Genomic DNA, 25,525 nt, shown 5'->3' on the forward strand with positions numbered 1-25,525 from the left:
GCTTACCCTTCACCCACCCCATTCTTCAATTATTGACATATTAGTACTGAAAAATAGTAACAGGTTTCAGCATAAGTTTGAGGATCAAGATCTTTCTAAAGTTGGGATCCATTGTTTCAGAAACTTGTAAAGATTGGAGGTCTGCAAAGCCAATTAAAAATAAATTTATTTTGACTAATTTTTTTTATTGTTTATAATTAATAGCTTTCAATGAAAGGTCATCTAAGTGCAACATTAACTGCTTCTCTTCCACAAACACTATCTGAATTGCTGTATATTTCCAGAACTTCCTTTTATTTGATGTCCAATAACCATAGTTCTTGGTTGCAAGTTTTTTTGACTGGCACAGTTTTGTTGAAAGTTTCCAAACAGTATTTGAATACATTGTGACATATTTGATACTGACAATTTTCAAAACACCTAGGAAGACAAATATGCCTTACCTAACATTAGATCAATATAGATTTAAAGTATTACAACACAATACTATTTTTTTATTAAAATCTACCTGCAGGTCACAGTCCAAAATCGTTAATGTTTCATACCCATATTATTTTAAGTTATTTTCAACACAAAATTAGATAGCTAATTTGAGTGCCACATCTCAAGATAATTTGTCAATTTTCCACACCAAAATAAAATGTGCAGTAGCAGGCTTTGTGGATTTCTAAAGACACAACATGTAATTATTATTTTAATGTAGAATTACTGGAATAATAAAAATATGAAATACCAGAAATTCTCAAGAGTACAGACAGCAGTTAACATTTTGCATTAGGCTTCTTCAATGGTGAAAAAGACTAGCAATAAAACAATTTTTAAGTTATAAAGAAAGAAGAACAGGGAAAAGAATAAAGTCGATGATAGGACAGGAATATAGAACATAGAATAGTACAGCACAGTACAGGCCCTTCAGCCCACAATGTTGTGCAGAATGATAAGAAATTACTAAGACAAGTGTAGATGGTGTTAGCCAAGAGGAGGTTTTTGTAAAAGTTAGTAAGTAACAAAATAATTAAATAACTAGTAACTCTGAAATTATTAGAGACGGGAAAATGAATGCTGAGAAGCTGAGCACCAATACAAAATAGAGAAAAGAATAACTAGTTATGAAAGGCAAAAAAAAAGTTAAAAGGCACAGAAATCTAGAAAGGAAAATAGACAAAAAAATGAATGTGGCTGTGCTTAATAACAAAATACAGAATAGCACATGGTAATATGGAAATTTAGTTATTGCTGAAATATTTCAATGAGGGACAGGAAGAGTAGCTTAATGTTCACAGTTTTTATACAAGGGCAGGGAAGAGGAATTTAAAAAAAAAGTGGAAGCACTTTTGCCTACATGCTTAATCAGAACTCTGTAAGGAGATGACATATTAGAAGGATGTATGGGTTGAAAAACTAAAAAAAGGCCAACCTCCTTTAGTAATAACCTCCAAATACTCTGAGAAAGAACAAACATTTTGGGACATTTCTGGAGCATTCAAACGCACAAGAGCAATAATATTAGGGATTTCATTAATGCCAGAAATCACTGCAATACAGACACTGTGAAAGCTATGGATACAAAATTCCTAATGTTCATTCAGAATTTTTTAGCCAATACATAGTGAGCCCAACAAAAGCTTGTGATAATGGTGGGAGCAGGTGAGAATTGACGAATTCTGGATTTAATTTTCAGGAAAAATAAGCAAGGGGAAGGAGTACAAGTGGGACACTGTATCTATGACAGAGATCATGATTCAGCTAGATTTACCATCATTACAGGAGAGGACAAAGATAAAATAGATTCCATATGGATAATGCCAACATTAGAGGACCATGAAGCGATTTATCAAATGCGAACTGGAAACAGCTACTTGAGCTTTAGTCAGTGGAATATAAATGGGATGTACTCAAGAAGGAGATTCAAAACTTACAGGGTCAATATGTTCCCACGAATAAAAAATATTGCACCTCTGGATCTAGAGCTCCAGAGAAGATGAAATGAGAAGAGAATTAAATCAGGCAAACAAAAAGGCACTGAGAAGTTCAGATAGTCTATGGAAAGGATAAATTAAAAGAGAAACTAAGAAATTAAAGTAAGAGAATGAAACTATTCAGGGAAACAAAATTAAAAGTACCCAATTTTATTTTATAATTACGTAATGATCGATAATATAACTCACACCATATGAAAGTGGAGGATGTGGGGAAGTCCTGAATGACTAGTGGTCTCACAGTGTGTTGTATACAAACATAAGCAGGGATTTAAACACGTTCTTAAAAATCACCTGAGCTGGAAGCTTTTCTCAGGGTTTTTAATGAGAAAATTTCTGAAAAGATATTCTTGTTTTAAGGGCAAATAGAGTGGATGGAAATGAATTCTTTCCACCATGTTTGCTCCAAGTTGAAATCCAAATTAATCTGTGCAGGAAAAGATGTTAAAAAAAAACCTTACAAACAGGAAGAGATGTTTGTACAAAACAAACTGCATACAAAATGAACAACACCTCTGGAGGCGGAACAACACCTCTGGAGGCGGAACAACCACCTTCAGGAAAGGAAACATTTTTAAGACCATATGAAATAGGAACAGGACTGGTCCATTCAGCCTCTCAACCCTCCTCCAGCATTCAATAGGTCTGCAGATGATCCAATGTTCAAGTTCACTTTCCTGTTCTTTCCTCATAACTGTTAATTCCTTTACTACTTAGAAATCTGTATTAGCCTTAAGTGTACATAAGGATTCTGCTCCCAAATAGGGTCAAATTTGTGGGAACGAGTTCCAAAGATTCACAACCATCAGAGAGAATAAAATCTCCTTACCTCAGTCCTAAATGGGCAACCCCACCCTCCCCAGGATCATCCCTGGAAAAGAGAACAGTTGACATTTCGGGCCAAAACTGGTCCTCCAGCATTTTGTGTGCATCTGCTGATTTTCTCTTGTGTGTCCAGGATCATCCCTGTCAGCTTTCTCTGATGCACCTCCAATGAAATACTATCTCTCTGTAAATAGGGAGACCAGGGGCCGAAACAGTTCACAGTACTCCAGATCTAGTTTTACTAATGCTTGACTTTACAACATTTTAATCCATCCCCTTAAAATAAAAGCCACCATTGCATTAGCCTTCTTTATCATCTGCTGTACTTGCGGCTTGGTTTCCATGTTACACACTCAAGGATCATAAATCCTTTAACATTGCAGCTTTCTGTAGTTTTCTCGATTTAAATAATAATCTATTCTTTTTTTCTTCCAAAATGAAAAATCTTTTATTTTTGTACATTATATTCCACTTGTTACCTTCTTGCCCACTCATTTAACCTAACAATATATAAACTAACAATCTGTGTGAACTGCCTATATCCTCCTTGCAACTTGCCTTCCCACTGTTGTGGTTATTGTTTTTATACAGGAAGAGATGCTAATATCAGATGACATAAACAATGAAAGAAGTGTTGACTGAATTAGCATCTTCAAAAGTGAGCAAATGACTGAGCCAGTAAAAATCTATCCCAGGTTGTGCAAAATATCAAGGAAGAAAAATGTAGAGGCTTTGAATGTACCCTGACTATAGGGGCGATACCAGAAGATGTGATACCGTATCATTGTTTAAAAAGGAATATAAAAAAGTAATTACAGAATAGTTAGTTTAAACAATGTTCAGTAAATTATTGAAATCAATTCTGAAGGATACTATAAACTTTGCTTAGAAAGACACCGTTTCTTAACCAATGTTATCCAGAAAAATGCGAGGTATAATGGTAGGAGAATGTATACTTAATAGGAAGCTGCATGCTAGTTGGAGGAAAAGAGAAACCTTGGATGTATGTACACAGTAGTTTAAAAGTAGCAGGGCACTTCATTCAGACAGTTTTTTAAAAAAAAAAGGCACACCTGATTTTTTATCCTTTATTAGCCAATGCATTGAACATAAGAGAAGAAAGGACATGCTAAAAGAATAACTTGACCAAAGCTTCAAGACTACATAGTTCTGTTCATTACATTAATGGCAAGACTTAGAGTGTATAAAATTATCAGAAGCCAAGATATTGTAAATATGAAGGACTTAGAAAGTGATCAAAAAGTAAAGGGCATAGATTTAAAATAGATAGGGTTAGAGGAAAAACATATTTTCACCCAAAGAGTAGTAGGAATTGGAACTCACTGCCTGGAAGGGTGGTCAAAACAGAAACATTTTAAAATACCTGAACAGTTACTTGAAATACAATAATCTGCAGATCATGGGCCAAGTCTTGGGAGATTAGATTAGACTAGGTAGTTTTCACAACTAGCATGGGTATGATAGGTATAACAACATTCTTCTATGTTGTAACAATTCTATCTGAGATTAAGGGCAGAATGGCAAATCTATATGATAATATAATCTGCAAGAGTGTAACGTATTAATTCAGATAAAGAGAGGCTGTTCTTTGAACTTACCTTCAGCATGGTTGTAATAAAAGTAGGCGGCCAAAGGCAGAAATCAAAGTGTAAGTAGCATAGAGAATTAAAGCGATAGCCAAATGGAAGGCCAATATCACCTTTACAGATTGAACACAAATATTCTGCAGAGGGCACAGATCTTGAATATATTCATATTAAGTGTTTACTTTTTAAAAATATGAAAATAATTAAATTTGCAAATGAGAAATATTTTGATGTTTCCAAAAATGTTATACTAAGTAATCATTCAGCCCTCGGCACCTCACTTCCTGTGTTAGTAGGTGTCAGGAATTCAACAATGTTACCTATAAAGGCCTTATTTTTGGATTGTGAACATGATGCTAATGACAGCTACAGTTAGATTTTATAAAATGAAAAATATGGGTGAGCCTTTATTAAACCAAGAAAAACAAATTTAAGAATTATTTGATACAGGTCAAGCAACATAGCCTATTACTGGCAAATCATTATTACACAAAAGCATCTTTACTTAATTTAATCAGAGTTATTACTTAATTGTCCAAATGTACACGTTAAATAAATTATCTGGATAATTTACATCAGTTTCATCACTAATTTTCATTTAAGTAGCACCTACATTTTAATAAAAAAAAATCCAAAGCACTTTTGAAGATTCTGTCAAATTTAAGCGGACTATTTCCCGTATTGCCTGTGAAAAGTTGAAAAGACTTACACACATGAATATATGTACTTGATCAAATACTGGACCATTTTCCCCTCATTAAATCCCTTTATTTTACTATAATACAAATAAATATTGATCATTGCTAGTATCATGTATAATATGAAGCAACTGATGCCACCCTACCTGAGAAAGAATTGAAAGCAGAAGAATATTTATAAAAGAGGGCTCAGTATATTTTTCCTTCATATCCTACTCTCTTAAAGACATACAAATCAAGATTAAATGCCAGTTAATATTAAGCACCAATGCAGCAACATAAAATTCTGAGGAATAAAATAAGTTGAATTTAAAATAATACATGTTTCATTTATTTGTGTGTCATATTGCAACTCTTTTCCCACATAATACAAAGAAAGTGGTGCAAAGTGTATTCAGTACATGCTGTGAACAGAACACTGCTCACTGCATGTGCTATTTTAGAGAGTCATGAATCCAAATGAAGTCTCTTGATCTTTATTATTTATTTATTGAGATACATCTTGTGTTCAGGACAATCACTTATTTTAACAGCAAGCTAATCTCTGGATGTTTTTTTCCATATTTGTCTAAAATCGACTTTAGTTTTACCATATTTTGACAGAGCTAAGCCTGCATCATTACATGACATTAAAATGGGTTTTCTCTGGGTGCTCTGGTTTCCTCACACATCCCATAGACACGTAGGCTGATAACTATTATAAATTGCCCCTATAGTGTTTGTACAATAATTGCAGAAGCTGAAGACAATATACAGACAATTTTAAAAATTGGTATTAATGGAGATTTGTAATAAAACGGCCAATTGTTGAAGGGCCAAAGGGACTGTTTCTATTATTTTAATTCTATGACAATGTCTAAAAAGTGAATTCGAAAAGGGGTAAAATGGTAAATAAGCATATGATTCAAGATTGTTTGTCACTTCCAGTACTCAAGTGTAAAGCAGAACAAAATAATTGTTACTCCAAATCTGATGCAGCACAAAAAAAAACCACAGTAAGATAAAGAACACAATGATTAAAAACAAATCACAATAGCTTCATTGTGTGTACATAAAGTGACACTAGGCACAGGAGTGTCTGTACATATGATGATTGACTGAAAATGATAAAGTCATGATGGTGGGGGGAGTGAGGAGGGGTGGTTTATTGGGTGGAGGCGTTGATCAGCCTTATTGCTCAGGGAAAGTAGCTATTCTTGACTTTGCTGGTCCTGGCATAGATGCTACTTAGCACCCTTCCTGAAGGGACTGAGAAAACAGTCCATTAGGAGGGTGGGTAGGATCCTTCATGATCTTTTCCAGTACCTTTCTGTATATATGTTTTGATGGCAGTTAAGCTGGTGCTGATGACACATTAGGTAGTTTTGACCACCTGTTGCAGCCACCAATAAATTACAAGATCTTTTAATGCTGCCATTTATAATATCTTTCATATTCCGTCATGCTTTTCTGGGAAAAATCCCGAAAACATGTCACTGTGTTTTTGGGATTTTTCTTCATTTACTCTTATTGACTTATTGAAGATGTCCTTATAAACCAAAATACACCTCTGGTGACATATTGTAGTTATATATAAAAAAATATATATATATAAACAAATTGAAGATCAATCACTTACTGCCTTGTAGGTTCTTTTCTGGCCAGCGTGTTTCCGGGATTTTTCTCCATTTATTCCTATTTCAACGTGCATGGAGTAAATAATATCAAAAAAATCCTCAACTACTGCAACTCGTTTTAAAGACTGCTTCTCTGTAGTACTGATTCCATCCTGTAAAACCACAAAAAAAGTCTTGCTCAAGGTTTGTACATTTATAGTGTGAAAATAAACAGTGCAAAAATTGACAGTCCAGCGAAAGATCAGCATTATCTCATAATTTCTAATATAAAAACTTAACATAAGAAACAGAAGTAGGTTGAACCCATTGTCTGTGATGTCATGGCGCATCTTTTGCAGCAGCTCAATTCTTTTGTACTCTCCTTTGATTCTTCTAATATCTAAAATTTAGTTTTACTTTACCATTAGCCAGGGCATCAAAGGGCATGGGGAGAAGGCAGGGGAGTGGGGATGACTGGAAGAATTGGATCAGCCCATGATTGAATAGTGGAGCAGACTCAATGGGTCGAATAGCCTCCTTCTGCTCCTGTATCTTATGGTCTAATTGTTTACCCTATCAATGATCAGAGCTTTGCTGAAAAAAAACTACGATTTACAGACTAACTGTTGCAATTTATGTAACATGAAGAACTCCTCAATATCCAAACTTCCCCAACGATGTAGACAAAAGCATAACCTTTGGTTGGGTGCAAGTTGACTTCCATTCTACAATGATAATCATTCAAAAAATTTGTTATTCTGTAAAACATTGGATAGAGTTACACAAAAATTATGTTGCTTTACTGCAAATATCCCTTCTTCCTATTCAAACATTAACAAATGTAATGTTGCTAAAAGCCTTGTTCGACTAGACTTGGAATATTGGTGTTCATTCTGGTCACCCCATCACATCAAGGATGTGGAAGTTTGAGAGATGGTATAGAGAAGATATGCCAGAATGTTGCCTGGACTGGAAAGTATGTCTTATGAGAATAGGTTGAGCGAGCTAGGGCTTTTATCCTTGGAGTGAAGGAGGATGACAGGCAAATTGACAGAGGTATACAAGATCATGAGGCATAGATCGAGTGGACAGACAGATATTTTTCCCAGGGTAGAAATGGCTAATATGAGGGGGCATAATATTAAAGGTGATTAGAGCAAAGTACAGTGGGAAGATGTTAGAAGCAAGTACCCCACCCCCCCCCCCCCCCCAGAGTGGTGCGTGTGAGGAACACACTGCTGGGGTAATGGGCGAGGTGGATATATTAGCAACATTTAAGAGTCTCTTAGATAGCCCTCTATTTTTCTATAATCCATAGGCCTATGTGGGGTGGAAGGGTTAGATCAATCTTAGAGTAGGTCAAAGGTTGATACAATATCGTTGGCCGAAGGGTCTGTACTTTGCCATAATGGTCAGTGTTCTATTGATAGTAATCTGGTCATCTAGGCTTGCCTTCCCTAAGTTTTATAGGTTTCTTATTTTGCAAAATCTTCTAACACAGGGATTACCCGAACACATAATCAAACTCAAACCACCACACACCTTTTTAAAGGAATCATACATATAATTTTACTTCTCTCCAACAAAACAACATTTGGTCTCCTGCTATTAATGAAGTATAATTTCTGTGGAAAACATCTTATTGTTGAGAAATAAATTTTATAGATGCATGGCAAATTTAGGATGTATAAAAGCAAATAAATTAGTTACTTTAACAAATTCACAATTCAAGTCCAACCCATTACAAGTACAATCCAACAGGACTTTCCAACAACATTTGAAAGATAACAAAAACTTTATATCTTGCAAAGCATACAAGCTGATCAAACATATGGGCAAGAGTCTGTCAACATAAACTCCAATAAATGTACTTCTAGTCAGCGTGCAGGAAAGGCACCATTCAGGAGCATGATATGAGGGAACAGTAAACACATTAGGAAGATGAACAGAAGTTAATTCAAGACTACTATTCACTAAGTCTGTTGATTTTTGTATTATTAGCTATCATACAAATAAGAGTACAGTGTAATTATAGCATTTTAATATGAACAAAATGATGAGTTTCTTCCCATGTCAACCAATGAAACCAAAATTGAACCTTAGCATAATCAACCTGCAATGGAGCAAACTAACATCGAGCAGATATGTTGTCTGGTACTCCAGAATTCCAGATTGAGTCTATTTCATTAAGCACACTTGTATTCAAAAATAACAAAAATAAACTTGTTTTTAACAGCCTCTTCAAAGACTCACCAATGTGTGTTATCTAATGAAATATATTACTTCCTATTCTTTGTTTTATAATGCTGCTTAAATATCTTCATTTTCAGTAAATGACATACAACTGCTCCCTCAATCCAGAACTGGTGGGAATTGAAGAAAATCAAAAAAACATTGATAATTTGATTAACCCTGTGCATCAGAATATGCTTTTTATTTAAATTTGATAGCAACAGTGAATAGGTGTTTTATGGATTAAGATCCCATTTTAGAGATAGTTTCCTTTGATATGTGGAATACCCTAACTAATCCTTTCAAAACATAAGTCTTCAGTATCAAAAAAAGAAAATTGATAAATTCATACAAATAATCTATTTGTTTGGGATATCAGTTCCTTAAGGTTGTCATAGCCAGGGATGGTAGTGGGGTAAGTTCCCACTAACTATTAAATGGTCCATCTCAAATAGCTTCTTTCAACCAGCTCTTGGCCTTCACGTGTGGCTTAGCTACTACGCCTGGCAACAACATTTCTATCAACAGAAGGGGCAAAAGCAGGTTACTGGCACCTTAAAACCAGTCACTTCAGGCAGATGGGGCTCATCAGCTGTGGTTAGCAGCTCATCTAGGAGAAAGAAAACTCTTGATCTCAAACCTGCCCCTCCTTGCAGATATACCCACACATGGGGAAGGCTTCAGGAGTAAATCAGGAGGAGAAATCTGGAGCTGGAGTCCCTAAGCTGGTTCTACTGTGAGTTCAACGCTGACTGGAAACTCCCGTGACACTGCTGGTATCAAACTCCATCTTTGCCGTTACTTTGGATTCATCAGCTGCATGGGTGGGGAGGGGGAAGGGGGGGGACGCTGCTACGTGGCCAACAGCTTGCTCTCCATATCCTACTGCCCGGGTTGCATATCACGTAAACAGCTGGGATGCAGCATCCATGGTCGACCCTGATCAACAGAAAGCCTCATGGGATATAGTTTTTTTATCCTTTCTAACACCCCCCAAACTGCAAAAGCAACACGGAATGAGGCACCCATCAAGGGACAAATTAAGAGCACGCGTTACTATCCTCCAGAGCTCAAATTCTTCACCTTGGAAAACAGATGGGAACGTAAGCTCGTTAACCTGGTACCATTCACACCTGTGGCAATTAGCACTGTATCTGGAAAATATTGCATTTTATTTTTCTGGCATGTCAACTTAAAAGTGGTTCGAATGGCATCACTAGTTGTTTAGTTTAAGATAAAATTACAAGAGATGGAGGTAATTTCAATTTCGTAATATTATAACAATATGTAGCCTCTGACAATAATCGGGATATAGAAAGAAGTGTATTTCAATCGATATAGAGCTCGTCCGCGCAGCAATTGCAGTCGCAACCCAATCCGTTCGCTTTCACAACTAAATCATCTCTCTAAAATGATGCGAAGGAGGCGAAAAGAAGATGGGATTATATATTTTGCAAAAGGGTACAGGACCACCACGGAGTTGCTGCAAATATATTTCGGAATCCTCTCTTGGCCTGACCCAAGACCTCCCTGCCATTAACAGAAATGAGGCAGAAGAGAGGGGCATTTTTGACTCGGGCAAGTATTGCAGGGAAATCTTGCTCCCTGCCAGTCCTGGGTTTCAAAAGGAACCAGGTGCGCTGCCCGGCCTAGCAGCTGCCTGCGCTTCCTGGCCCAGTCGCCTTGTGCAGCGAAAGCGACTCCCATTGTCCACCGGGGAGCCAACAGGTTGATTATGCGTCGCGGGCCGGAGCGCAGACAGGTAGTAACCGTCTCCATGGGAACCCGAGAACAGCGCGAGGTGAGCGGGTCCTGGAGCGCGCTCCCACGGAATCCCAGCGAGTTGAACCGCGCGCGGGTGCACGCGCGGCGCTGTCCCGGTCAGCGCGGGCTCGCGCCCAGGCGGGACTAGTGCCTTTCGCAGCACAGATGCATTACGCCAGATTGTCGACATCCGACCGGCCAGGCAACACCACCAGCTCCCGGAGGGGGAGGGGAGGGGCGAGATGGCACGCCATTCCGGGCCTCGTCATCGAATTTTCAACCTTAAAATATACAGCAGGAGAACCACACAACTCAGCATTAGCAATGAGGATTATTTTTCCTCCCACATTCAAAAATTACAGGAATATTGACTGCAAGACAAGAGTCTACGACCGATCCAACTTGCTAATAAAAAATAAATATTCTAGAAGGTTGGTGACTGGCCTACCAGATAGCAATATGGTCGCCAGTAACACTGTATGCACGGACAGTAAAACTGATAACTGGGGTGCTTGGTATTTTTAAGCTGCCCTCTATGACTTTATTATCCACGTATGCCAAAACACAAAATTAGTGGAGACTGTGGTATCATCGGACTTTGGGATACCTACGTGGCTTGTTAATTTTAAGAAAAAATGTACAGAATATTTTCCTTAATGTATTTGAACTTCTGAGATATTTGCGCGTTTTACTAACAGCATGCCCATCAAAGGCAAGAACTCCCACTTCGCCAACATAGTCTTGTAACAAGGATACCATGTATCTTGATTTATACTTGCAAGTCCATCTCCAGTTGTAAAATCCATTGCCTATAACAGGGTTATTTTATTTGCCAACAGAAAATTACTATTAACATTATTACGTCTGAGGAGGTATCAGCTCCAATTCAGTATTCACGACGATATTAAAAAGTCCTTTATTTACTTGGTCCACATGAGAATCAAGGCCATGGTCAGAGGAAACAAACAGCGAGGTGGTCAGTGATATCTGCCTCCATTCGTCAGCAGCTGGTACCTTCGTCCCATCGTGATGCAAGAAATGCCAGGTTCTGTTGCCTGGTGACAAAAGTGCACATCCCAGACCAAAGGAGGACGTGAATGTAGAAATGCCAATAATTTCTAATTTCTCTGCGATGTTGTTCATTGAGCTCTAAAATATCAAAATGCACCGTCGATGTAGGCTCTGGAAGCCATGAGATTGCCCATACTTTTAACGGGAATAATACAGTTTGTGTTTTTTATGTAATACATAAAATGGATACTAAACGGTGCAAAGAAAGCTCCCATTTTATTTGCAATTGCCTGCCCTGCTGATGGCATTTGTAATTCAGTCTCTTCAGGCAATCGGGCACCGTGGTTAATTAGCCCGAGAACAGACGGTATTGCTTCAGTTACGATGTCTTTTAAAAGATAGTAATCTTGAAGCCTAATTATTAGACAGCGACCACGGATCTACTAGTAAGAAGAGATCTCTCGGGCAGACAGAAATGAACGGTCCAAAAAAAAACAGTCCCTCAAGACCCAGCACGATCCAGGTTGTCAGAAATGTTAGGGAAACAGAGCCCCGGCATACGCACCCTCATTGTGATCACTCCCTTTCTGTTTCACTGGGATAATCGCGTGGGTGGACGAGGAGATTTGGATTGTTAAAAAAAATGTTTCCGAACAGCTATCACAATTATCCGTCTGATGCTATCGAAATCTGGGAATTTGGAAGTGCTGCTTGAAATGCCTAACAGAAGCTATTTAAACAGACCGTTTATAGAATTAAACCATAGGTAGAAGGCAAACTATTTTTGAAATACCATGTTACCCTATTTTATTAACAGTATCGTAACATCAAGAGAAAACAGGTCCGTTTAGAAAATAAATTGGAAAAACTGAGACGGGGCGGCGGGGGGAGGGGGTTATACACACCCACCAGCGCTGCATTTGGCTTCCTACCAAACATTCTGTCCCGACACTATGTAATATTATCCGGGATGCATCAAGGACTCTTATCTCAAAATAAGCTTTAAAATTCTACATTTTGAGAATTAGTGCTACTTTTTAAGAAATAAAAATGCTGCTCAAGGTAAGCATTCTAGCTGTAAGCGAAATAACCAATTAACCCAAACGTCATTTTCAATGTAATTAAATAAGAGAAAATTATAAGCTGAGTGTACAGTCTGGACGTACCAGCCCAGGCAACATGACCGCCTGATGCACGATAGAAGACCAAACACCCCATCGTCAGACAGCCAACTGTGGCACCCCTTGATTTCTATACGTCCAGACTTGGAAACAAATAAACATCAACTTTAATATAAGTGAACACTAACCGTTGTTTTGACCGGGACGTAAAGGACCAGTTTACCACCTCCAGCTTTAAGCTCCTCCGACGATCCCAGCTGGAACCCTTTCGATTTCACCCAGAATTTAAATTTGGCGTTATCTGCAGAACTGGGCTCCACTCCGCTCAGAAATTGGACGATGCGATCGTATTTCTTACGGGTGACCGTCTTGGTTTTGCCGGAGTCCCCATAGGTCTTCAGACACCACTCCTGGAACTGACGGTACAGGTCCCGGTCGCTGCTGTCCCGTGCGGCCGCTTTGTTCTCCATAATAGCCCAGGAGCCTGGGACTCGAGTGTGGCTAATGTGTGGACTTTACACCTGGATAGCCCAAATGGATCCAATAATACACCGAAAAGGATGTTAAACGACAAGTCCGAATAGGGATACTAATTTATTAAATCATTATTTATATTTTAAAATAATAAATAAATGATCGATATAAAATATCGAGCACTGCACATCGGCAAAGTGTCCGTCTGTAAAGAGGGCGATGCGGCCGGACCCAGCTCTGGTAGCAGTTTTTGTTCTTACCCCGTTGGTACCGTTAGCAGCACTGCCGCCCTTGCCCGGATCGGTGCCGCCTGTGGGACCGTGCTCCTGTCTCTCGCCGTGCAAAGAGGAGGCGAGCGGATCACGCGCCGCGCTCTCTCTCTCTCCTCTCGCGCTCGCTCGCTCGTTCGTTCCCTCCCTCCCCCCTCTCTCTCTCTCTCTCTCTTCCTCCCTCCCTCCCTCCCTCTCGCTCGCTCTTTCTCTCTCCCACTCTCTCTCTCTCTCTCTCGCCCTCTCTCTCTCGGCCCCCCGAGCTGCCACCGACGGAGCGCCAGCGCCGGGTTTCCCTGCTCCACGAGCTCTTCCCTTTTTGTTTCGAGCCTCACCATTGGACAGCGGAACAAAAGTTTCTCTGGCGACGGCCAATCAATGATGTCACGTACAGCTGTCCCATTTAGGAATACAGTGCAACACGCATGCCTTCTGCACTGTGTGATAGCACTGCACATTCAACAGCTGATACAGGTGAATCCGCACATTGTGCAATTTCAAAGGAAACGGTAATTGTCATGATATTACGACTAGAAAGAAAACCATAAACAAAATAATCTTATATCACGAGAATATTAGCATTTAATTGTTTCCATACAATTCAATTGTCTGTACTCCACTTTAAATAATCAAAACACAGTAAGAATACTGCAAACATAGGTCTCGCTCTCAAAATATTAGATATCCAGACTCACTGGTCAATTTTGCGTTTCAGAGTTCTCTTTCTGAGGCAAATGCTTGCCGTTGAAGGTGATTTGATGCCAGCTCATCTCGGGTTTTGAAATAATACATACATATGAACAATCTGGGTTCGGTGAACTTGGCAAATGATGGTGTTTGACCAGGGTGAATAATTCGGGGTGCTGTGGGCTATCCATGTTTGCCCCGGTCTCTGCTTGAACTCATCACAAAGATTACAAATGTTGATTGCCTTCAATGATTCTTCTCACTTTTGAATGGTCACGGACCAATAATTGTGGGTTGTTTACAGCTTTTCGTGAAGATTTCAATGATTTTTCTCACTAATTTTCATGGTTTTTCAATTCAAAGTTGAAGATCGAGTGATTCTTGGGGGGGGGTATTTTAACTTTCTGGATGCCTCTGATTTCTTGATACTTGATACTAAAATTTTATTTTTGGTTCCTTTGGCAGTCTGTTGTCAAGCATGCAAACATGGAGCCCACAACCATAATTGAATAAGGGTGAGCACTGTTTTGATGTTGTAGATTTCATTCTGGGAGAGGGTATTGACTTTGGTTTTGTTTATTTTGCTAATGGATTTTTTTGGTGAGTTTTTTTTTACTTTTTATTTAGTGCTTTGAGGTTGCTTCTGCAGATTAAGTACCTGTGCACCGTTTCTTCCCTTGTGCAATGGCCACCTACCAAGTGGACTTTGATTACTGCCAAGGAAACTGAAAACTAGATTTATTTGAATGTTCACGTGTAATCCGTGAAGTGCATTATCACTTACACACACAGATGGATGCAAAACATTCAAACTTTTGTACATTCCTCCCATAATCTATCCTCTCCCAATGTAGTTCTTGCTTCAGTCTCTTATCTCCCACAGCTCTCTCCAGTACCCTCAATCTCCCTCAGCCATATTCCCTCTTCCTCCCACCCTCCATCTTTCTTCACTGTCACCCCGCCTTCAAACATTCTCCCACACTGTCCCTCGCTGCACTCCACAACAATTCTTTTACATTTCACCTTAGCTTTCCTAACATTCTAACGACCGGTTTCTTCACCTCCTGGCAATGTGATCACCCCCAGCTCGCCCATTCCAATCTCAAAATAGGTTTGGCCTGCTTTTAATTGCCAAATGTTTGCTTTGAGATCTACAGGAGACAAATGAATGGACCTGGAATAAAAATAAATTTGGGGGATGAAGACATGGTGTGTGTGTGTGTGTGTGTGTGTGTGTGTGTGTGTGAGAGTGAGGGGAGGCAAAAAATTAGGGAGCAGCTTTGTAGATAAGCATCAACCCCAGATAACCGAATATAGATTTTATTTCTTTGTTTTGTGGAGATGTACACTATTAACATCTATTTTGAATGATCTCTGCAGAAGCAAATGTAGATTTTGTTATTTGGTCACCCAAATTGGCTCTCTTACACAGTGAGTGAACATTACTCTTTGACCTCAGATGAGTCCATGACACATAACAAGACTAATAATCCTCAAAATAAACACTAACTCTCTGTTTAAACAGCACTAATTGATCTTTAGGGCTGAAAATGCAATTTATCTTTTTTGGACAGCATCCAGGAGGTCCCATAGCCAGTTGCTATCACTGCTGTTCTTCAGGTTATGAGGAGCAGCTGGATTCACATTCTGAACTTTGGGCACAGATCTCCACCAAAAGGTGGGTTTAAAAAGGCACCTGGAGAGCGTCCGAGTAAATGATCTGAAATGGAACTCCATTCAATGTCAGGAAGAGAAAACTTTAGGATACACATTAGCCTAATCTGCACTCTGGAAACAACAGAGGACAGTTGAGGTGTATTTAAATAATATACACTTTGTCCATGGTATGGAAGAACAGGAAAGTTATCATTGATCAACTAAATGCAAATTTCAAAGTTTAAATGGAGTCTATCATGCTTCTTAAACTGAGAAAAATAATGGTTGGGAATAGTTACCTTAACCTTACAGAAGATTGTGTTTTAATTTGCAAAATTATAGTACTTTTCATGTAGACTAAACAGAAATTAAACAAACACGAGGCCCTCCATTTGTCTGGGTCAACCATGGATACTGCATCCAGCTATCTATGTGATAGGTACCCAGGGCAGTACAAAATAGAAAGCAAGCTATTGCTCTTGCCCCCCCCCCCCACCTCCATGCAGCTGATGAATCAAAAGGAATGGCAGAAATTGATACAGTTTGGCATCAGCAGCATTGCAGGAGTTGCCAGTCAGCATTGACTTCCTTAGGGATTTCAGCTCTGAATTTTTCTTTGGGTTTTATTCCTAAAACCTTCCCCATGAGTGTGTATAGCCAGAAGGATGAAGAGGTTTGAGATAAAAGTTTTCTTTCTCCTAGATGAGCTGCTAACCACAGATGGCAAGTTCCATTTGTCCAAACACTGAACAAACCTAGCCTTAAGGAAAATGCATAAAAGTGAAGGAAATCAAGAGTGCACAACTAGATGCAACCTGAGAGACCAACAAAGTAACGTCATCAAATGAGTGGTGCATTAGAATGCATTCAGAGGGCAACTGTTTATACAACAGAGCATGATGGGTCTGGTCTTGGTCTCCACACATAACAACTGAAAGAGCTTTGGACAGGGTGCAGAAGAAGGCCACTATGCTTGTTCCCAATATAAAACATGGTGATTAGACACCACCATGAGACTACACTTGAGATAAACGTTGACTAAGAAGTATGGCCTAGATCATCGATTCCCACACTGGGGGTCCACAGCCCCTTTGCTTGATGATATAGGTCAGGCCAAGTCAAATCAAGTTCAGTCAAGTCGGATTTCATTGTCATTTCAACCATAAACTGCTGGTACAGTACACAGTAAAAACAAAACAATGTTCCTCCAGGACCCTGGTGCTACACGAAACAACACAAAGCTACTCGAGAATATGTAAGACAATTCAAGGCTACACTAGACTATGTAAAACAACACAAAAATTGCACTAGACTACAGGACTACATAAAGTGCACAAAACAATGCAGGGCAGTACAACAATTAATTAATTAATTGGTTCATTGATTAACAAGACATTAGGCACAGAAGAGGACAAATTTCAATATGATAATAAATGATGTAGATGTCAGTCTAGACACTGGGTATTGAGGAGTCTGATAGCTTGGGGGAAGAACTGTTGCACAATCTGGTTGCGAGAGCCCAAATGCTTCGGTACCTTTTGCCAAATGCTGGAGGGAGAAGAGTTTGTACAAGGGGTACATGGGGCCCTTCACAATGCTGTTAGCTTTGTGCGTGCAGCATGTGGTGTAAATGTCTGTAATGGCAGGAAGAGAAACCCCGATGATTTTCTCAGCTGATCATGGTATAAAAAGGTTGGGAGCCCTTGAACTATCACTTAGACTCTAAATGATAATGGAGGGAATATATATGTATTTTTTTTGTTTTCCAAAGGTATGGTGCTCACACAGCCGTTTCTGAACTAGTAATCTTGTGTTCTGGGCTGAAAATTAAGACACCCAGTTTCAGACCCCATTTTGGCAGCTATGGAATTTTAAATAGTTTAATTATCTGTAGATTAAACTAGAAAATTAGAATGATGAACAGGAAAATAACAATTGTTGTAGAAAACCTTCTATTTCAGTAATGTCCTTTTCAAGGGAGAAAACCTGAGATTCCTTAACTGTTCTGGCCACCTACTTGGATCATTATTGCTATGTCACAACAGATACAGAAAAAGATCATACAGACTACCTACCATTGACCTGGACAATGAATTCAGACATGGCAAGGTCACTCCAAGCCTAATAAATTTGCAAAGTCTTCTTCATGAACATCTGGACATCAATGACTGAATGAAAAGCGTTTTCCCAGACACTAGTCAAGAAATAGCCAAATCCAGTAATACTCACCAGATTATACCTTATAAACAAGACTCCTCCATCATCATCCTTAGGAAAATCTTGTCTCACCAGCAGGACCATAACAGCATTTCAAAGGTACACAGACAGGTATGTGGATAGGAAAGGTTTAGAAAGAGGCAAATGGAGACACATGGGATTGGCTTAGAAGTGCCTCTAGGGTGACATGGATGAGTTGGGCCATAAGACCTACTTATATACTGCATTATTCTTTGACTCTATGACAAGCAGACTGTATGGAGCAGTATGAAGGTAGACAAACAGAGGGAGGAGCCTGGGAGTTCTCAACATTGACCCCTGATCCCATAAATTCTTATTGCATGGGACATGGGCAAAGCAGCATCCCCATTATTCCCACCTATAATCTTCCCTTAGCTGATGTATATTCCTCCACAATGAACAACATTTGCTTGCAGCATCAGAAGTTGTAAGGACACAGAATGTGATCAGGCTAGGATTCAACATCATCTATAGTGGCCTGGCAGTATCGCTTCTGGTTGAATCCTGAGGGAGGTTGGTTTCCAGATTAGCTCTGCAGTAGCTGAGTCAACAAAAGAATGTACTTGATCTCGCCTTCACCAATCTTTCTGTGGCAACTCCATCTGCCCATAACATTGGTAGAAGAGGAAGTCACACAGATTTTGTGAAACAAAGTCCCATCTTCATATTATGGACACTTTCCATGTGTTACAGGATCTACACTTATACTAAATATGATAAACCCAGTTCTAATTTAGCAGTTCAAAACTTGGTCTTAATTTTGTTGCTCCATCCATATTTGCAGAAATGTATACCATCATAATGTATAATCACATGGCCCACATATATCTCTCAAGCCAAGGATCAACCTATTTCAAAGAGAGACATCCTCTTATTCTGTCTTCTTCCCCCTTCCTTTCCAGCCTTGCCCAAAACATGAACTGTTCATTCCTTTCAATGGATGCTGCCTGATGTGCTGAGTTCCTCCAGAACGTTTATGTGTTAACTCTGGATTTAGAAGAATCAGAATCAGAATCAGAATCAGGTTTATTATCACCGGCATGTGACGTGAAATTTGTTAACTTAGCAGCAGCGGTTGAATATAATGCATAATCTAGCAGAGAGAAAAAATAAATAAAATTAAAATAATAATAAATAAGTAAATCAATTACAGTATACACATATTGAATAGATTAAAAAACAGAAATACTGTATATTATAAAAGGCGAGGTAGTGTCCAAGGGTTCAATGTCCATTTAGGAATCGGATGGCAGAGGTGACGAAGCTGTTCCTGACAAAGTGTGTGGCTTCAGGCTTCTGTACCTTCTACCTGATGGTAACAGTGAGAAAAGAGCTTGCTATGGGTGCTGGAGGTCCTTAATAATGGACACTGCCTTTCTGAGGCACTGCTCCATAAAGATGTCCTGGGCACTTTGTAGGCAAGTACCCAAGATGGATCCTCTGCAGGTTCTTTCGGTCCTGTGCATCAGCTCCCCCCCCCCCCACCCCACCACCCAATACCAGACAGTGATGCAGTCTGTCAGAATGCTCTCCATGGTACATCTATAGAAGATTTTGAGTGTATTGTTGACATGTCAAATCTCTTCAAACTCCTAATAAAATATAGCTGCTGTCTTCTTTACAACTACATCAATATGTTGGGACCAGGTTAGATCCTCAGAGATCCTGACACCCAGGAACTTAAAACTGCTCACTCTCTCCACTTCTGATCCCTCTATGAGGATTGGTACGTGTTCCTTAGTCTTACCCTTCCCTGAAGTCCACAATCAGCTCTTTCGTCTTACTGACGTTGAGTGCCAGGTTGTTTCTGTGGCAACACTCCACTAGTTGGCAATAGTTCACTCCTGTACACCCTCTCGTCACCACCTGAGATTCTACCAACAATGGTTGTATTGTCAGCAAATTTGTAGATGATATTTAAGCTATGTCTAGCCACACAGTCATGTGTATACAGAGAGCAGAGCAGTGGGCTAAGCACACACCCTTGAGATACACCAGTGTTGATCATCAGCAAGGAGGAGATGTTATCACCAATCCGCAGATTGTGGTCTTCCGGTTAGGAAGTCAAGGATCCAATTGCAGATGGAGTACAGAGGCCCAGGTTCTGCAACTTCCCAATCAGGATTTGTGAGAATGATGGTATTAAATGTTGAGCTATAGTAGATGAACAGCATCCTGACATGGGGTTTATTAGAAATCATTGTCTTCTTGCAGTCAGGAAACCACAGAATAACATTTAACAGAATCTTAAAAATCAAAAAGACCAGAAATAATCTACTTACTTTAAAATAAACCAAAATGTAATAAAATGGAATATCCAAAGCAAATAACATGACTGCTGCTGATTAACATTTCAGATGAAGGCAAATGGTAATATCCTTTCATAGTATCATGCCAATCGCAAGAATAAGTACACTCCTAAAAATCAGCAAACAAATCAAACAAATGTGATCCTATATATTTTTTAATTAAAAATAAGGTAAAAGGAAAAATGGCGTGGAGTATTAAGGAGTGGAATAAAAAGCAAACTTACAGCGCCATTCACAACTGAATATTCTGAGGTATTTTACAACCACATGTCATGCACCACAGAAACAGGCCTTCAGACCAACTCATCCATGATATGATCAAGAGGTTATCTAAGCTGGACCCATAACCCTCTAAGTTCTTCCTATCCATGTACTTGTCAACATTTCATTTAAATGTTGTTATCGTACCCGCCTCAATCACTTTCTCTGGCAACTTGTTACATGTACTGTACATACCAATCATCATGTGGCAAAAGTCCTTCAGGTTCCTATTAAATCTTCCTCCTCTCACTTTAAACCTACATCCCCAGCCCTGGGGAAAAGACTGTGAGTATTCACCTTATCTATGCCCCATGATTTTATACATCTCTATGGAGTCACCTCTCGATTTCTTAAGCTCCAGTAAATGAGAATTTCTTCTCTAGCTTATCACAGAATCCTGGGATATACATGATCAGGCCCCAAAATTTATGTACCTTCATAAGATTTAATACACCCAGCACTTACTGTAATGTAGACTATCCTCAAGACATCCCTATTGAATTTTCCATTCCCATGTCTTTCTCCATAGTTTGTCAGGTCTGAGGAAACTTTCCAGAACTCACTGAACAAATTTCACCAATATCTAACCCTTCAGCACGACAGCAGTCCCAAACTACAATAGGAAAGTTAAAATCCTCTACTATGAATACTTTGTTTTTCTTGCATCTCTCCACAATATCCCTGCATATGTTACTTTAATTCCCATTGACCAATTGGGAACCTATCATACTACCAACATGATGATCACCCTCTTCTTACTTCTCAAACTCCAGCCATAAAACCTTACTAGATGATCATTCGATAATTTTATCTATGACTACTACCGTAACATTCTACACAATCAAAAATGCAACATGCCCTCCTTCCTTCACCTCCAAAGAACCTTCACCTATACCACATATATAAAGCTGCCAGTCTCATCCTTCCCTTAGCCACTTTTCTGTGACAACTCCCAGTTCTCTGTTGCCCCAAGTTAATCCATTTCACTTGTCAAGCCTCTTGTATTAAAATAGTTTAATCCAACAGCTTTTCCTCATTCCCTGCCATGTTCCTGCCTGTTGTGCCTACTGAACTTGCTGTTGTTGACCTCTGCATCAACTTGCAGCCTTTGATTTGCCTCACTATTGCTTTGGATCCAACCTCTGCACTAACCTAATTTAAATCCTCCCTAGTAGCATAAGCAAATCTACCAACCAGGAAATTGGTCCCTCTCCAGTTCAGATGCAACCTGACACTCTTATACATGGTACACCTACCCCAAAATATCCAAATGGTCCAAAAATAGGAAATTCCTGCTCCCTTCACCAACTCTTCAACCATTCATCTGCAGAATCCTCCTTCTACCCTTACTAGCACATGACTCCAGGAGTAATCCAGAGGTTACTACCCGCAAGGCCCATTTTTTAAACCTTTTGCCTAACTCCCTACAATCTCTCCATAGAATTTTATCCCTTTGTCGTTTGTGCCACTGTGCACAGTGACTTCTGGCGGCTCATCCTCCTTGAGAATGTTCCGCAACTGCTTGGAGACATACTCAACCCTGGCACCAGGGAGGCAACACACCATCCTGGAATCCCATCTGCAGCTACACAGTATCCTGTTTGCCCTTCTATTAATTCTCATTTTACTATAGCCCTGTCAGACTTCAAAGTCAAGGTCAAGTTTATTGTCATATGCATAAGTAGATATGTGCACAGAGCAATGAAAAACATACTTGCAGCAGTATCACAGGCACACAGCATCATATAAGCAGCATTCCCATCAATTATACACAATGTTTACAAGAAAGAACAGAACTAGAATAAAAAGAAACAATGCCCATTGTAATTCAAAGTGGTCAAAGTGATTACAGAGATGCTCTACCAAATTAGTGATTAGAGTTGAGCTGGTTGATTCAAGAACTGAATGAACTGGTGGTGTGGGATGTCAGGATTTTGTACCTCCTGCCCGAGAGAAGATGCAGGAAATGGCATGTCCTGGGTCTTTGATGACTGACGTTACCTTCTTGAGGCAGCAGCTCATGTAGATGTAACCATTTGTAGGAAGGAATGTAATGGGCTGAGTCCACCACTCTCTGCAGTTTCTTACATTCTTGTGCATTTGAATTTCCATGCCAGGCAAGGATTCTTTCAACAGTACATCTGTAGAAGTTTGTCAGGTGTTTGGTCGCAAATCAAACCTCCTTAACTGGCTAAGGAATTAAAGATGCCGATGCACCTTCCTTGCAGTTGCATCCATGTGCTCAGCCCAGCACAGGCAGGTCACCTGATATGTTGTAATGCCCAGGAATTTAAAGCTGCTGACCTCTCCACAACCGATCCACCAATGTAGACTGCCACATGTTCACCCACCTTTCTCTTCCATTAGTCAACAGTTCTTTAGTTTAATTGACAGTGAGGAAGAGGTTGTTGTTGCAGCACCATTCAACCAGGTGTCCTATCTTGCTTCTGGTACACTGACTAATCACCACCTATGAGCCATCCAACAATAGAGGTTCTGCATAGCCGTTCAGTAAAATGTGTACATAGAGTTGAGCAGGGGCTAAGCACTCAAGCTTTAAATCTGAAAAAGAGGAGAAGATATTGTTACCAACGTTCATTAATTGAGGTCTGTAGAAGGGAGTCAAGTATCCAAATGCAGAGAGAGGTAAAACAACCCAGGTCATAAAGCTTGATGAGGTGTTTGGATGGGATATTTGTGCTGAACGCCAAAATGTAAACGATGAACTGAACCCTGACTTGTGTGCTCCTGTTATTCAGGTGTTCTAGAACAGAGTCAAGAGCCAGAGAAATTGCATCTGCTGTTGACCAGTTATGATAGTAGACAAACTGAAGCTAATCCAGGTCAACTCTGAGGAAAGAGTTCATTCATGTCACGATCACCCTTCGAAGCACTTCACTTCAGTTGATGTAAGTGCAATCTTTGAAGCAGTGGTAAAATAGATGGCTTTTTAAAGCAGGTGGAACCTCAAACTACAGAACCAACTGGTTTAAGTATTTCTGTAAATATTCTAGCATGTTTTAAAGGATGCCCAGACATCAGGCAGAGAGACTGAATTGAAAGAGTTTTGGTGCCTCCGTTACTACTTCCTCCTGAGTAGTCGCTCCCCCACCCCTAAACCATCATGTACAGGATCTTGAAAAGAGGTGTTCAAGGGGATTGGCCACTGAATAATCCTGCACTCTCTGTCAATCACTGCTGTGGAACCTCAACAACAGAATCTTGCAAAGTGGCCTGTCCACTGGTACTTGTCTTGCATTTATTGGCTAGTGTGCCTTGCAAGAACCCGATCAGAAATGCTTCCTTGGTCCTACTTTTATAGTAGATTAGGCTTTCTGTGCTGCTGTTCTTCTCTGCCTTCTAGCTTGAAAACACGTGTGCATATTGTGTTCATTTAAACTTCTCCACTGCTGCACCACTCCACTTCCTTTCCTGGCTTGAAAATGTACTTCTTAAAGTTTAGCCTCTGCTATAAGAAACACAGCAGCCAATTTACATGCAGCAAGCTCCTGCAAACTGCAATATGTTAACAGACAAATAAACTTATTAGAGATTGTTGATAAAAACATAAACTGTGGCTAGGATATTATAAGTAATTTCCCAACTCTACTTTTAAATAACTTCAAGGAAACTTTCATCTGAGAGAAGGAATGGGATGAAGATATTATGTCTCATCAAACAGATGATACTTCTAACAATGCAGCATTTCCTAAGAACTTCACTTAAATGTCAGCCTAGATTTTTTTTTCAGCATGCCTTTTGAATGGAACTAAAATCTCAACCTTGATTCAAAGTTGAGAGAGCTTTTTGGAAAAGGGATTCACATGAATTATTTTTTTTGGCATTTCTCCATGGTTTGACCATTCTCACTGCAAGTAAACAGTACATTAGCTGCCTCCTGCTGTGTGTTTTGAATGGAGACCCTCTCTTTACTTGAAGAAGGATATATTGGCTTTGGAGGCAGTGCAGAGGAGGTTCACCAGGTTGATTCCAGAGATGAGGGGGTTGGACAATGGGGAGAGATTGAGTCATCTGGGACTGTAGTCACTGGAATTCAGAAGAATGAGAGGAGTTCATAAAGAAATATATAAAATTTTTAAAGGGATAGATAGGATGGAGCAGGAAAGTTATTTCCACTTTGGTAGGTGAGGCTAGAACTTGGGGACATAGCCTCAAGATTCGAGGGAGTAAACTTAGGGTGGAGATGAGGAGGAGCTGCTTTTCCTAAAGAGTGATGAATCTGCAGAATTCTCTGCCCGATGAAGCAGTGGAGGTGACCTCAGTAAACCTATTTAAGAAGGTTGGATAGATTTTTGCATAGTAGGGGATTTATGGCTTATGGGGAAAAGGCAGGTAGGTAGAGATGAGTCCATGGACAGATCAGCCATGATCTTATTTAATGCTGGAGCAAGCTCAATGGTACAGATGACCTACTCCTGCTTCTATTTCTTATGTTCTTTTGTTCCTTATCATGCTACTTCCCAGCATATGGAACCTCCCCCGGCACCTATCAGAAACACAAGTACCTCATTGCCCTCCGCAAGAACTCTATCCTCCTCCTACACAGTCTGTCAGTCTCCATCTCCATCATGTGTCTTGCTGTTGTCTGACTATAGACCCTTAAGAGCTGATGTCTCTGAAGAGATTACATAGAACAATCTCTGCGACTAAACTAAATTGGGTGAAGTACATTTGGGAGCAGTGCAATCTCATTTTAATGCATGGTAATAATATTAATGATTCTGTAGAAAGTACTATTGCACAATTTGGATTTTTTTTTTGTAAATTTAGTGTAGTAA

General features: G+C 39.6%; 1 protein-coding gene and 1 long non-coding RNA gene across 4 annotated transcripts in view; one reads left to right on the forward strand and one right to left on the reverse strand.

Moving 5' to 3' along the window:
• Positions 1-13,702, reverse strand: part of LOC132399690 (nucleolar protein 4-like) — a 305,251-nt gene extending 291,549 nt beyond the window's left edge. For all 3 annotated transcript variants that reach the window (XM_059980370.1, XM_059980352.1, XM_059980361.1), the window contains exons 1-2: positions 13,021-13,702; positions 6,728-6,877 (exon numbers count right to left, since the gene is read on the reverse strand). In XM_059980370.1, the coding sequence (XP_059836353.1) occupies positions 6,728-6,877; positions 13,021-13,302 (432 nt within the window). In that variant the 5' untranslated portion in view covers positions 13,303-13,702. The remainder of the gene's footprint in view (positions 1-6,727; positions 6,878-13,020) is intronic.
• Positions 13,703-13,795: 93 nt separating this feature from the next.
• On the forward strand, positions 13,796-23,617 carry LOC132381498 (uncharacterized). Its single transcript, XR_009508056.1, has 3 exons — positions 13,796-14,049; positions 14,728-14,777; positions 23,486-23,617. It is a non-coding gene; the product is annotated as an uncharacterized LOC132381498 (long non-coding RNA).
• Positions 23,618-25,525: the final 1,908 nt, after the last annotated feature.

This window comes from Hypanus sabinus, chromosome 1, assembly GCF_030144855.1.
Source record: "Hypanus sabinus isolate sHypSab1 chromosome 1, sHypSab1.hap1, whole genome shotgun sequence".
Lineage (NCBI taxonomy): Eukaryota > Metazoa > Chordata > Chondrichthyes > Myliobatiformes > Dasyatidae > Hypanus > Hypanus sabinus.